This window comes from Trachypithecus francoisi, unplaced genomic scaffold (assembly GCF_009764315.1).
Source record: "Trachypithecus francoisi isolate TF-2019V2 unplaced genomic scaffold, Tfra_2.0 Lachesis_group15, whole genome shotgun sequence".
Lineage (NCBI taxonomy): Eukaryota > Metazoa > Chordata > Mammalia > Primates > Cercopithecidae > Trachypithecus > Trachypithecus francoisi.
In genome coordinates, this window is record NW_022681460.1 from 51,490,441 (window position 1) to 51,505,349 (window position 14,909).

Below are 14,909 nucleotides of genomic sequence, written 5' to 3' on the forward strand. Positions count from 1 at the left end.
TACAGTTGAATATATCCTGGGAAAGATTTCTCAGTTTCAGACTTAATTATAGAACCAAGTAGTGTAGAAGAAATGTGTAACAAATGCCATGTTAATCTAGTGATTAACCTGTCTACTCTTTTTCCTTTAAATACCTGCGAGATTTAATTTGCAAAATGGCTATCATTCTTGAAGGCTTGGAGAAGGACATTAAGAAATTACTTGCAATTAATGTCCCCTGACCACCTGAAGCTCAGGCCACAGACTTGCTTTTGCCAGTTGCTTGCAAATATCCTTGGTCCACAAGTAAATGCACCCGGGGAGCCCCAGGGTTCTTCCTGTGGATTCCCCTTGGTTTTGACAGCCACCAGTGAGCCTCCTGGATCTGTCCAGCTGCACCCTGGCCTGCAGGATGATTGTTTGATTTTGCAGTGTCCCTTAGTACTGTGCTATAAGCCTGTCCACTGCCTCATGTGTATAATGGCTTCTCCTCCCAGGGATTTAGTCTGCAGGCTAGTGGCTGAGCTCCCTTTCGGTCATAGCAAACAGAGGTGTTCTCAGAAAGCTCTGGAGAAAGAACAACAAATTCAAGTGTTTCTTATTCTCTTCTATTTTGAAATACAGAATGGAATATTGGTGAGCTGCTGCAAATGAGAGGCTGGAGAAAGCAATCACAGAGGAGGGGTAAATGTCAGTCCTTGGAAACACATTTGGGAGTAGGGTTAGAGCAGGAAAGTTCTGGCTAGTGAAGTAAAGTGTAGATCCATATAAAGTTTGACATACAAGCTCTTGAGGAGAGCCAGAAAGTGTTCCAAGGCAGAGGTTCTGCAGACAGAGTGGGACAGAGTACTCTAGAAAGCCATCAGAGGCTTGGGGAGAGGCATGTGACCTCATGTTCACCAAAACACTTGAAAACCACTTGAGAAACTCTGGTCTAAGGGATACCTGGAACACAGCATGGGACAAGTGGGTTTGTACTGAAAGGAACAGCAACCACTTCTAGTTTTTAGTGAGCCACATGTTGGGAGACTATGAAGGAAACAGCAATAATTCTAACCCATTAGCCAGAATGGACATCTGTTTCTGAAGAACATTAGATATTTTAGATTAAATGTGAAGAGCTGATCAAAACTCTAAATAGCTTCAAGCCCCAGTCTGTGTTCAACATTTTTCAGTGAACGGAAGGAAGAGAGAGAATTTTTCGTAAATCAGAATCCGGTCACCCGGGGATCAGTACCCAGGGCTATTGACGTATATGTTGGAATGTTAATTTTCAGACATAGCACATCTCTGGCCATCCTCCTGGTGACGGCTAGTGCTGTTCACTGAAATCAAGTTTTTTCTCATCTGAACTGCCGGTAATTATCCAATCCATCTAAAAGGCACGCTCCCTTTTAACATTAACCACAGTGTCAGATTGCATCAGCCACATTGTGTTCTGGTGACTGCTTCTGCAGAGTGATGAATGTGCGTGTTTGGAGTTCATAGTCCGACTGTCTGTTTGGGCAGTGGGCAGTTCAGTGAAACAAATGATCAGGAAAGGATCTATTTATTTGGGACGAACATTCTCCTTATCGATCCAGTCACTTACATTTCCTGCTCTCTCACCTTGCCACTAACAGTGTTCAGCTTTATCTGAACAATGAACATTTAAAGAATTATCTTAACAGGTCATTTTGATGTGATTCTCTGATCATAAGCTGCATTCAGCACAGAGTTCCTCTTTGTGCCTGACTTAAAAAGGAAGGTGTTGTGAGACCTTATTAATAAAAACCAGAGGAGGGAGAAGGTTCTGAGAGTGCTTAGTGAACTGTCCTGAGAAACCAAGAGATAATGATTATTCATTTTCCTGGAATAGTAGTTATACTCTGTTGATTCAGTGCTTTGTTAAAAATGTTAAGTATCTGAATAAGTGCATGCATAAAAGGCCAGGTGGCTTGCCTTGAGACATTTTAAGGTAGTAGATTGAGTCCTGAATTTTTCTCATACACCTTTGCAATGTCTGGTCACAATGCCTAGTATACTCGAGAGGCCCCATGGGGGATCCAAGCTATAGATATGCTTGTGGTTATTTTAATTTCTCCTCCATTTCAGTATCTCTGGATAGCTTTTGTACACATAAGCAGAAGTGTGAACTGGCCAAGCCATGTGTAATTCTTTGTTCCTTGGGCTCTTTGCTCTTTGTTTATATTATCACAGATTAGAATGAAATAAAGAAAATCTTGCTACAAATGGTCACTTAATTTCTGTCCTAGCAGTTGAGACTGAGAATGGGAAATTCCCTGTGTTACAATCCACTCTTAGGGTGGCTGTGCACACAGTGGAATCTAATGTCTACTGACAGACTGCCTTTGGAGGTTACAAACATCAGTCTATTGCATTCTCTGTAAACACAGGCTGTGGGCCAGAGCTGGACTCTACTACAAGCTCTGTGAGGCAGATCAATGGTTTAATGAATCCATAAAGATGCTTGAACTCTGCTGCAATTTACTGAGCACTCTAGTTAAATGAAACTCCTGTAGTCTTTAACAAAGATAGCGATAATCGATGGTGGGGGATGGAAGTCCATGTCCAGCAGTCACAACCTCCCAGAATTTGTGTTGTCTCATTGCTAACAGAGGGTTAGTCACATTCAGGCTCTGAGGCTCACTGTGTCTATGTTGATATTTGCTCAATGTTTGAGAGCTGAATTTGGCCCAGAGATGACATAATCTTAGTAATGTTGCTTCTGCGAGGACTATTTTTAAACTATGGAATATTATTTAAAATAAATTTCTTTAAAGTGACAAGATTAAGCTCAAGAATTATATTTGTTCTAACAGGTAGTGTCTTTGTAAGTCATCCCCATGATGAAAAGTAAATAGCGGAATAAAATCCATTCCTGATTAAGTCCTCAAAATGTCAAATTGCATAGTGTTGGAGAGCCCTGATTAATTTTTCCATGGTAAAATATTCCTCATTAGTTTGCTATGGTTGAGAGTTAACCACTCCTATTATAAATTCAGACATTAATGTATTTTCTGCTTAATTCATCTTCGAATAGAGGAAAATATAGTGAGTAGATATGAATTTTTTACTTCCAAATGTGCTTTGGAAACATTATACTGATTTATGAGAGAGCTTTGGAGGCATGTAGTCTAATTCCTTCATAAATATGTTGAAATGTATTTAAAAGTATTTAACCACCTTTGATTGTAGAAAAACAAGTGCCTTGACTTTGAAATGATTATTTTTCCACAGAAATAGTAGAAGTTATGACATAATTCAAAGATTTTGCATCTGATTTTTGTCACAGAAACTTAAACTTTCTTAATGTTTAACTTTCTTGATTAGCTAATTAGCATTAATTAATCCCACTCCAATAACTATATTTTGGAGGTTCCATGGGTAATAGGAATTTTGAGATATTATGACTGCTTATTTTCACTGGCCTTTTGCCAAACATTCCATGATAAAGCAGTGATTTTTATATGGATCTCATAAATGATATATTATCTTGTAATCTGTTTTGATAGAATGATTTCATACTATTTAAAATATGGTGAGCGTTTTTATGACCACACATCTAAATCTTTGATATAAGGAGAATCTTTGAAGGACGTGACACTTTCTGTGATACTCTGTAGGATTGTATGTTTCATAAGTGGAGCAATATAAATTGATATCAAAGAAAAAGGGGAGTTTGCCCGATAGGAAATAAATACCTCCCTACAGCTTTTTGTTTGTTTTTAGCCACACTTAAAAGAAATCTTGTTATTTAATCATCCATTCATTCTTTAAAAAATAAAATAAAAAGATATATTGAGCCCGTGTACGACACTAAGCGTGTTTTACTCTTGGTGGATAGACTTTTGAACAAGAGAAAAAGTCCCTGTCTTAAAGGGACTTACACTCTGGCAGGGGAGATAGATGATATATACAGTCTTAAAAATATCTTTGTAATATAATTTCAGGTAGGAAAAAGTGCAATGAAAAAAAAGCAGACTGAGGGAGAGGCTCGTGAGGGGCTGCTGTTTTATGTCTGAGGACCACAGGAGTTATTTTTGAGGAGGTGACGTATGCTGGGGACAGAAGGAAGTGACGGAGCTAGCTGTGTGTGAGGAGCTGGCAGCAGAGTGTCCTGTGGAGAAGGGGGAGTAAGTGAGAAACAGAGGTCCTAAGGCAGGAACAGTCTTGGCATTTTTGAATAGCAGCAAGAAGTACAGATGTCTGGAGCGGAATGATCAAGGTGGTGAGAAGCCAAATGACGTAGGCTGGAGAGGCAGTAGTTTGGAGTTCATTCTAAGTGTGATAGCAGCTATTGGAAGCTGTTGAGCAGGATGGGTGATATGATCTGATTTTTGTTGTTGATTGGGCCTCTGTGAAGGAAGTAACACGTTTAGGATCCCGTATGCAAGGGGGATTTGGAGAGTAAGAAAGGCAACAGCATTCGCATCAAAGTTGGGTGTGTCTGGCAATAGAAAACTAAAAATATCTTATTCACTGAATTATTCATTAGTAGTTATGAAACATTTCCCAGTAGCAAAAGTGTGTTGAACCAATTTAGTTTTGTGTGTGTGTGTTTTGTTTTTTTTGTGTTTTGTGTTTTTTTGGGGGGCAAGGTGTGGGAGGAAAGGCATCAGGGAGGGATACTGTTCGGTAAGTGTTCTGACACAGCAATTTTCTTTCTATAGGGCAGGTGGGGCTTGTCTCCAATCTGGTAGAGAGGTTAGGGCCTCAGAAGGCAAACTCCATACAGAATCTAACTCTTGCTCTGGGAGACCTACAGCATCCACGGACCTTCTCAAGCTCTAGCCTTAGAGGTAGCATTATGGTAAAGAGATGGTAGTCTTGAAGGGACCATCTTTGGGTAAAGGGATTATTTTGAAGTCTGTTTTATTCTGAGAGTGGGTATAGTTTGGTGATTACTTGTAGGGTGTGTCAGGATTTTTAATACAAGTAACAGAAGACCTCAACAATAAAAGACATCATTTGGAGTTATAAAGTCCCAAGCTAGTATATACTTTGGGGCAGGTTGATTCAGCAGCACAGTGGTCTTATCACGGTCCCATTTCTTTCCATCTCTGTATTCTTCCATATAGAGTGTTGGCCACATTCCATGGCAAGCTCACCAGTGGTTATGGGACAGCTGCTAGCAGCAATCAGGGCTACACACTTTCTTGTTGACATGCTCTGGAATGAGTGTCTCTGTCCTAGCATTCCAAAAAAGAGTCTTGAAATTCATACTCGTTGTCTGTGCTTGCATTACATGCTCATACCTGAACTGGGGGGCTATGACGAGAGAGAGCAATGGAATGTCTAGCATGAGCCAATCAGGGCTTCCCTCTGAAATTCAGGTTGAGCTCATTTTCCTCTGAAGCCCATGGGCAGCATGGGGAGGGGTAGCTACCAGAATGAAAGTCAGGGAACTGTTAGGGAGGGGACCAGAGTGATGGCTGATGGGAGATGCCAGCAAATGCCCACAAGAGAGAAAGAGAGATGATTTCCTGAGGTTATTTCATGAAGCTGAATTCTTTACACAATGGATGTGTCATGCCTGTCTACTCTTGACATGTGGGAGAAATAATCCAAAGTGGATTGAAAGATAAAAATGTGGTTAGCATTTATCATAGGATCCTTAGATAAACCACCTCTTCTACCCAGCACCAGCTGTTTTGAGAAACCTGAGTATTAGAACACTGGCTGTAGTATCAGGACTGATGTGATCACTGTTTCCGCCCTTTTTGGACTTTAGAACATGAGATTGCACAGAACTAAAACAAAGGGATTGTGGCTAGCTGTTATCCCCATTTGTGAAGAGGAACAGTGGTGCCATTACAGCAGCAGATAGCCCAGAATGTAGTTTCCTCAGTGTAAGTGGCCTAGGAGAGGCTGGCCAAGGGCTGTATTGGATGTGGGGAGCTAGATGCTTTGAAGTAGAAGTCTGATGGGATGAGGCTGCTGTTACCCATCAAGAGTTAGCTGGTCCAGCTCAGAGTCGCTGCCGCCATGACTAGTCAGTCGCAGGGGATTCAGCAGCTGCTGCTGGCCAAGAAGTGGGCAGCCGAGAAGGTGTCTGAGGCCCTCAAAGGAAAGAACCGAAGGCTGAAGCAGGCCAAAGAAGAAGCTCAGGCTGAAATTGAACAGTACCGCCTGCAGAGGGAGAAAGAATTCAAGGCCAAGGAAGATTCGGCACTGGGATCCCATAGCAGTTGCAGCACTGAAGTGGAGAAGGAGACCCAGGAGAAGATGACCATCCTCCAGACCTACTTCCGGCAGAACAGGGATGAAATCTTGGATAACCTCTTGGCTTTTGTCTGTGACATTTGGCCGGAAATCCATGAAAACTACCGCATAAATGGATAGAAGAAGAGAGAGCACCTGTTTGTGGAGTGGCATTTTAGATGCCCTCATGAATATGAAACTTTAGCACAGCTCTAGTTATATTCTTATGAAATGGCATTAAATTATTTCCATATATTATATAGTAGGTCCTTCTACTTTTTGGACAGTAGCAAATCTAGCTTTTTTGTACAGACTTAGAAATTACCTAAAGATTTCATCTTTTTACCTCATATTTCTTAGGAGTTTAGTGGGTATATGTTGTCTTTTTTTCCTATGCCTTTTGGCTCAAGCAACATGCATATCACTGTTGACTTTTTCTTTCTTAGATCTAGTTAAAAAAAAAAAAAACCACATAACCATTGTTTTAAGAAAGGAAGGGATTAAATATTTTTTTTTCCCCTAATACTTTCTTGAAGGTCAGGGGCTTTATTTATGTAAAAGTGGTAACTAGTTCTTTGTAACCTGTCTGAAGCAGCAGCGAGCCTTAACGTAGTCCGTTCTTACTAATGGTTAGAACAGTGAATACTAGTGGAATTATTTGGGCTGCTTTTAGTTTCTCTTAATCAAAATTACGAGATGATAGAATTCAAGAACTTGTTACATGTTATTGCTTGGTGTATCAGTAATCATTTAAAAGTAAAGACTCTGTCATGCAAAAAAAAAAAAAAAGGAAAAAAACAGCTGGTTCACACATTGAAGCTACTTTCTTTGTGGCTGAAAACTGTGTCTGCTAAACAGAAGGAAAAGAGAAGTGTTCAGAAGAATTGCGATACAGTCTGAGGCTAAATGCTTCAAGTTCAGGTGGCCAAAGGAGTAGAAGTATTGAAGATTGCAGCTTTCACCATTATTAATTATTTATTTATTCATTCAACAAATATTTGTTGAACAGTAACTATGGGAGTTGCAGTGGCCAGCAAAACCTGGTCCTTGCCCTCATGAATCTTATAGTCCATTGAGGGACAGAAGTTTATTTAAATAATAACACAAATGTGAAATTGTCACTGTGGCAAGTGCCTTGATAGTATTGGGCACAGTCCCATGAGAACCTTTTTCAGGGTGAGTTGACTTGTCAGAAGATCTTGAAGCTTCCCTGAGTAAGTGGGACTAGCACTGAAATCTGAAGGATAAAGAGGTGTGAAGTAAGGAAAGAGAGAAGGAAGAGCTTATTAGGCTGAGGACACCGCAGTGTGATTTCTAATTTTGGCATTGATTTGCTCTTTCTTTGCTAATTTCGTGTTCTTTATGGAGGAATGGTCCTTTACCCACAAACAAGAAAACAATTGAGCAATCAGATATTCCCTGGAATGATAACCCTATTCATCCATTTGTTTGCTAATTCATTCCTTCCTTCCTTCTTTCCTTCCTTCCTTCCTTCCTTCCTTCCTTCTTTGTTTCTTTCTTTCTTTTCCCTCCCTCCCTCCCTCCCTCCCTCCCTCCCTCCCTCCCTCCTTCCTTCCTTCCTTCCTCCTTCCTTCCTTCTTCCTTCCTTCCTTCAAATCCTTGGGGATTCGTTGCTTGCCTGCTGGCCTCTGCCTGCTCTGACTTTTTGATCAGCTTCATGGACTATAGAGTTAGCACATTAATACTACATCACTTCAGAGAGTATACAGCTTGTAACTCTTGAAGATAGAAGCATTTTATAAATACATCATAATACTGTAATAATCACAATGATAATTATAAGAGCTTAAGTGTTTTTAACTATCAAATGTACTAGAAAAGCAACAATGACAACAGAGAAAAGATTGTGCAAAAACGCACTGATTTGAGAGAGGAGAATAGTGTAATTACTGTCTGATGAATGTGGTTGAAAGATAAATGAGGTAACTCACTTTTTGCTGGAAAGAGCCACAGAAAGGGCAGATACCCTCATCCCCACTAGGTGTGGTGAAGAGATGTAGTTTTGTTATATATAGAGAGAACTACATAGTTATGTTAACATTAATGCAAGGGCAGACAGAAAGTATGGGTAATGATGAATTCCAGGACAGAGAACTGCTGATTGACACTCAGGTCCCTACGCAAGACAATTGTGATAAAATGGAAACAGAACAGCATGTTTGCTGGCAAAGCAACAGAGGGTGATTTTTGTGGTGCAGTGGTGTGGCGGGAAGGAAGGGATTCTCCTCCCTTTCTTTGTATTCTTTGTTTCAGCCTCGCGTCTAATTTTAGTACCTAAAATCATGATGACAACTCTATAGAAATGTAGTGACAAATAAATAGGCAGGTGAGTAATTCAGATTTTATCTTCCTGGGTCTTACCTGGGTGATATGGACATGGATATTCCTAATGAGAGGAATCTGAATCTCTCTTCAGAATGCCAAATGGGAGAGATGACCCTTATAAGGCTACCCACACCTTTTCTTGCCTCAGGTAACTGTGAACCCGGGACTTCCAGTTCAGCTGGAGTCAGCAGCCCCTCTCCAGTTCTAGTAGCTCCTGAAAGCCACAAATAATGACAGTCATTTCCAAAAGAGGCTGATTTTAAAACTGTGCTGAAAATGGCTAACAGCAGGCTGAAGGTTAAAGTAAAAAACTTAAAAACCATAAAATCTGCCTGGAGGCTATTTAAGCAAACTGTTTTAGAGGCACAGATGGTTCATATACCTCTGAGCCAAAAACAAAAAGGAAAAAGGGGACAGTAAAGCTGGCGTGATTAAGCAGACAAGTATGAAAGTTTTATTAGTACTAAAAAGGCATCCTTTAGAAAGTAAAAGAATCTGTCTCAGGAAATTCGGAAGACATATTAAAGACCAATGGGAAATGGAGAGGGCACACAGATGACATTTCGGAAAGCAACCAAAGATAGTGAAGACACACAATGTACGTATGGACATTGGATGTCAGAAGCTGTGCTCTAAGGACCTTAGGAAGCAGTGTAAGAGAAAGATACCGTATATGGACAGTTGGGAGTAGCTTCCCTGTCCTGTATCTGTGATGTAGAGCAGGTTTTATAAGGATTTTGTGCAACTTAAACAGTGGTTTGAATCTCCAAGGAAAATCAGTTGAAGCAAATTTGAGAAGCTTAAGCGCCATAAATCAGAGGGTCCAAAACATATGAAGGAAATAAAGTACGATGTTGCTGATAGCATTAAAAATAGCACTTATACTTGAGAGTGGAGAAGTCACTGGGGTACAAGGGCATCCAGCTTCTCTCGAGGGTCCGCTTTGCTGCATCCTGGATGCAGTCCTCCAAGTATCTTCCCATAAGCATGCAGGTACCTGCACTCATGTGCACACAGAAAGCCTCTGGATTTGAGATGGGTGAGTGTCCATTATCAAAATTTTGAGAAAAGCCAGACTCTAAGGAATGACAGAATAGTACAAAGTTTGCAGGGTCACTATATGAGGAGCCTCCTTTGAGAGAAAAAAAAACAAAAACCAAAAAACAGTATTTATGTCTTGAGTTAGCATTTGATACAAACCTAAATAAAAATGACCAAATATAGCCTTGCAAAAAAGTAAGGTAAGTTGTTTGGATTTTCAAAAATCCATGTAATTCATTTAGAGTTTGGCTGACTCCCCCCGAAGAGACCCTTGAAGAACATAAACAACTGAAGACAAGAAATAAGGCCCAGCCTTGGATTAAGAACCTGGGGAAGGAGTGAATGATATTCCTCAGAGTAGAGAAATTAATAGTGTACCATCCCAGGGGTTTATATTAGGAGTAGTGTCCCTTGGTAATACTGATGGCTTATTTGGCAGTAGATGACAGGAAGGAGGGAGCATTTCCTACTTTCTCTTAGTTGCTTTCATTTGAAAAACCACAGAGAATTACCCTGTCCCCAAAAAGAAACCCTTACAAATATATACATATAATGAGGTAACCTGACATCAGATGCAATTCCATTCACTCAGCCATCAGCGAGCACAAGGGAACAAAACGTTTTAATCCTCACGTCCCTGATATGGGCTGACTCTCAGCATCCCCAGAGAGGAGAACTTGGTCCCATCTGTAGGGGGCTCATTGTGTTGCCTGCCTAGAGTAAAAAAATTAACGTTTAAATGTTTGACTACATTAAAGACAATTTTTTAAAGCAGACAAAAGTACGTCAAACAATATGCTGATAATCAAGCTATGTCCCTTCTCACAGGAAACGTGTAGTTCATTCTTCTTGAACCTGATTTTTATAAAAGGCTAATGCTGAACTTTAAAAGAGTTGACACAGAGGATTAAATGTATTTTTATTATACTGCAGGCTATACAAATATAGGATACAAAAGCCTGAAAAGGTATATTGTTGAGGACAAAAGAACTAATAATAAAACTAAAGAATTGATAAATGTAAATGTAATCAAAGTGTATTCAGTCTCTTAACACTCAGGGGTAACCTTTGCAGTTGGCCACAATGGGGAAAGACTGGATCAGACTCTATGGCAGATGGTTTAATATGTAGTGCATATATTAATCCATGGAGGCAGCCCTGGAAATGCAAGCAGGTTGTTAATGATCACAGATAGCAGTTGTGAGCTGTTCCTGGTCTTGCAGTTAGGTGTTCAGATGTCATGCTTCGGGGTCCAAGTTGATGGGTTTCTAGGTTGGGAAAACATTTACCCCCTTCTATTGCACTGCACAGCTGATAAGGCATGCTTCAGGGAAGGAGTGATTTAGACTATTGCAGGTGAATGGAAGGGAGAGAAGGTAGACTTACAACCCAGTCCCATGATTTAGTTTGATGACTTCTTACTTCTAGTTAAAGTGGTACCATTGAGAGCTCATTGAGTATGAGGGATTTGTGAATCAAATGTAAAGGGAGCAGACACCACTGCTGTAAATCCAATAGAACTTCAAATCTGACATCAAGTCAATACTGCTTACCAACAACAACAAAAGGAATCCCCAATCTCATGGCCTACTGGCATCAGAGAAAACCATGTACGAATGACATAATTTTCTTTTTCTGTGTTTTTTTTTTTTTTTTGAGAGTCTTGCTCTGTCGCTCAGACTGGAGTGCAGTGGCGCGATCTCGGCTCACTGCAAGCTCCACCTCCCAGGTTCACGCCGTTCTCCTGCCTCAGCCTCCCAAGTAGCTGGGACTACGGGTGCCCGCCACCATACTCGGCTAATTTTTTGTATTTTTAGTAGAGCCGGGGTTTCACCATGTTAGCCAGGATGGTCTTGATCTCCTGACCTCGTGATCCACCTGCCTCGGCCTCCCAAAGTGCTGGGATTACAGGCGTGAACCACCACGCCCGGCCAACCAATAATATACTTTTCAACTTTCTTTATCATGAATTATTTAATAAGTAGAAAAGAATATTGACCTCCCAGATTTCAGCACATTCAAAGTTGACTTAAAGAGTGAATTAAGGGCTAGGTGCAAAGGCTCACATCTGTAACACCAGCACTTTGGGAGGCTGAGGTGGGAGGATCACTTGAGGCCAGGAGTTCATGACCAGCCCGGACAACATAGCAAGACCCTGTTCTACAAAATATAAAAAAAAAAATTAGCCAGGTGTGGTGGTGCACACTTGTCATCTCAGCTACTAGGGAGGCTGAGGGAGAATTCCTTGAGCCAGGAGTTTGAGGTTGCAGTGAGCTGTGATTGTGCTACTGCACTCCAGCCTGGGTGACAGAGCAAGACCTTATTTTCTAAAAAACAAATAAAAAAATTAAAAAGTTGAATTAAAAACAGATAAACCGGCCAGGCACGGTGGCTTATGCCTGTAATCCCAGCACTTTGGGAGGCCAAGGCGGGCGGATCACGAGGTCAGGAGATCGAGATCTTCCTGGCTAACATGGTTAAAGCCTGTCTCTACTAAAAATACAAAAAAAATTAGCCGGGCATGTTGGCAGGCGCCTGTAGTCCCAGCTACTCAGGAAGCTGAGGCAGGAGAATGGCGTGAACCCGGGAGGCAGAGCTTGCAGTGAGCCAAGATCGCACCACTGCACTCCAGTCTTGGCAACAGAGTGAGACTCCGTCTCAAAAATAAAAATAAAACAAAACAAACAAAAAAAAACAGGTAAATACAGATAATTAATTATAAAGAGGCATACTCCCAAGCCCTATACTGGGGTGGAGCTCATAGAAATCATTTGTATTATTGAAGCACAAATTGATTATAGAAGCTTAAATCAAGACAACCAGAATTAAATAGAAACTCAGGAAAAAAAAAAAAAACCCTAGATGCCTTATGGTGTTTCATTTAGGGTGTCATTTTGTATTAAATGCGATGAAAGAAGAAAGTTAAAGTGCCCCAAAGTAAATGGAGTTAGAACTTTATATTTCCATTTCCCCAAAAGTACAACTCCCCTCCTCATTCAAGCCCTTTTGCTCATTTTTTTGCATTTCTAATGTAGTCATTTAGTACTTAGTAAATATCAGTTAATTTTAAATTTTTTATGATCATATAATTCAGCTCTGGATAGGGAGATGTTTGATGTTCCATGGCCTAGATATTTGGCTAAATGTTTGATCAGGGGCAAGTAATGGTGATGTAGACCTCAATGTCCTTCTCCATATGTGTGCAGGGAGATGGGGTGATGTACTGGAGAAAACCTGTGTCAAAACAACCATGATAGTTAACTCCTATCACCTGCACTCTGTAGGGATGTCCAGGGACCTGGTAAGCTATGGTCATGTTACTCTAACCCAGCAGTGCATGGGAGGAGACATGGAGAGATGGGCCTTACTCATTCCTGGGCAGCCTGGCACCCATGGGGTCCCTCCTCTCTACACCTGAAAGGCCAGTGGGGACAGGAAGGAAGTTGGCAGCTTTCATTTTGGTCTTGAGTCCTGAAGCTGAAATAATCCTTTCTGTCACTCAGCCCCCTTGCAGGGCAGCTGCTGACAGGAACAGTTGACCCACACTCAGCTTGGACCAGGATACTGGAATAGTGTGGGCAGTGAAAGGCTGGAGAGAAGCATAAGAATGCGTATTTGGGTACAGACTGGTGTCTGTAAAACAAGCACATGAATCAGCAACTCAGTGAGGTCCTCAGAGGATGGAACTTGTCTCAGGGCTGGGTGCTGTGGAAATTAGACATCTGAGACGTGGTTTCTGCTCAGAAGAGTGTCTGTTTGAGCGTGTGAATTTTTCTGTGCTTGTGTGGAAGTTGACCTCACGCCACACATTTATTCACTTACGCATTTATTTAACAAGCAATATTGAACATCCGCAGCATGAAGGGCATTGTTCTGTGGCTGGGGATACAAAGACAGATAAAGAGAGGTCCTTGCCTCTGAGGCTCTCACAGTTGAATGGGGAGAGCAACCAGTAAACAAATGACATGATGTGAGGCGTGCTGGAACCGATGCGGGTAAGAAGAACCTGGGCACCACAGGGTGACTTACCCAGCCCAAAGGCCAGGCTCTATGCATGAGTGAGCACATGCTAATTTAGAGACCAAAATATAGATTCAGGAAATGGAATGGATAGAAAAAAGGACGGCGAGGCTCACAAAGGATGTGAGTCAGGAATGAGAGTGCCACATGTCACACATTAAAAAGCAAATGCATAACCCTTACTGTCATTCCCTTGTTGTGCTTTAACATTTTAAAATATCACAGACTTTGTAGGAATGCTTGAAACAATACTACATAACTTAAACAATGGATTTTTGACATCATTTTGCCCTTGGGATGTTTTATGAAGAAGTATTCAGGAGATAAAGGAGGCAAAGAAGCAGAGAATCTAACAGACAGGGCTCAGGGCTCATGGATAAAGTAATGCAGAGACTGACAGACACGTGAAGAGTTTAATATGTGTCTGCACATTTCCTGAATTGTGCAAACTTAAAGTGATGATAGAAAACTTCTCCAACATCCTCCTCCTACGGCCGAGAAAACTGTGGCCCTGAGAAGTTAAGTGACTTGCAGGGGCCACACATCTAGTCAGGGGTGGATACCACAACAGACACATCAGCTCTGATGAAGTTTCTGAAGTCAGTAACAAGAGGAGGCTGTAATTGCAGTTGCCTGAAGAACAATAGAAACTGGTCTCCTTCATGATTAGAATATCAGTGTTTAGTAAGTGTACATACAAACTTCGTAAAATGGCGTAGTATGCTATTTTTCAAGCTTTTGTTTACTATGAACCAGTAGTAAGAAATTTGTTTTATAATTTGGTACGCACATACACAAACTCATAACCAGTTTCATGGAATCTAAGTCACTTTGATGATGGCGTTTTCTTGATTTTACCAGAAGGTATCAGTGAAGATTTTCATACAATTATGTCACAGCTGCAACCTGGCTAAAAACAGGGGTAAAATGAATTGTGATTTCAGAAGCGTTAAAATGTGAATAATATCTGGAGTTTAGAATACACAAAACAGGGCATATGTATTTAAAACTAAAATAAAAATTTTGTGAAATAATACAGTACTTATTTTCCTAGGTGATGCACTCTGATATTTTCTGTTTTATTTTATTTAAAAAATTGTTGATTGGGGCTGGGTCCAGTGGCTCATGCCTGTAATCCCAGCACTTTGGGAGACTGAAGCAGGTGAATCACTTGAGGTCAGAAGTTCGAGACCAGCCTCAACAATATGGTGAAACCTCGTCTCTACTAAATATACAAAAATTAGCTGGGCATGGTGGCGCATGCCTGTAATCCCAGCTACTCGGGAGGCTGAGGCAGGAGAATCACTTGAACCCAGGAG

At 41.0% G+C, this 14,909-nt stretch overlaps 2 protein-coding genes across 4 annotated transcripts in view; both read left to right on the forward strand.

Annotated features, from left to right (window-relative positions):
* Positions 1-14,909, forward strand: part of SOBP (sine oculis binding protein homolog) — a 173,102-nt gene that overhangs the window by 47,507 nt on the left and 110,686 nt on the right. The window lies entirely within an intron of this gene.
* LOC117097165 (V-type proton ATPase subunit G 1-like) lies at positions 5,645-6,637 on the forward strand. The gene has a single exon (XM_033234763.1). It carries the CDS (start codon positions 5,968-5,970, stop codon positions 6,322-6,324), a length of 357 nt encoding a protein of 118 aa, XP_033090654.1. The 5' UTR covers positions 5,645-5,967; the 3' UTR covers positions 6,325-6,637.

Coding starts and splice junctions, on each gene's coding strand:
- LOC117097165 (XM_033234763.1), top strand. CDS start 5,968: ATGACTAGTCAGTCGCAGGGGATTCAGCAGCTGCTGCTGGCCAAGAAG.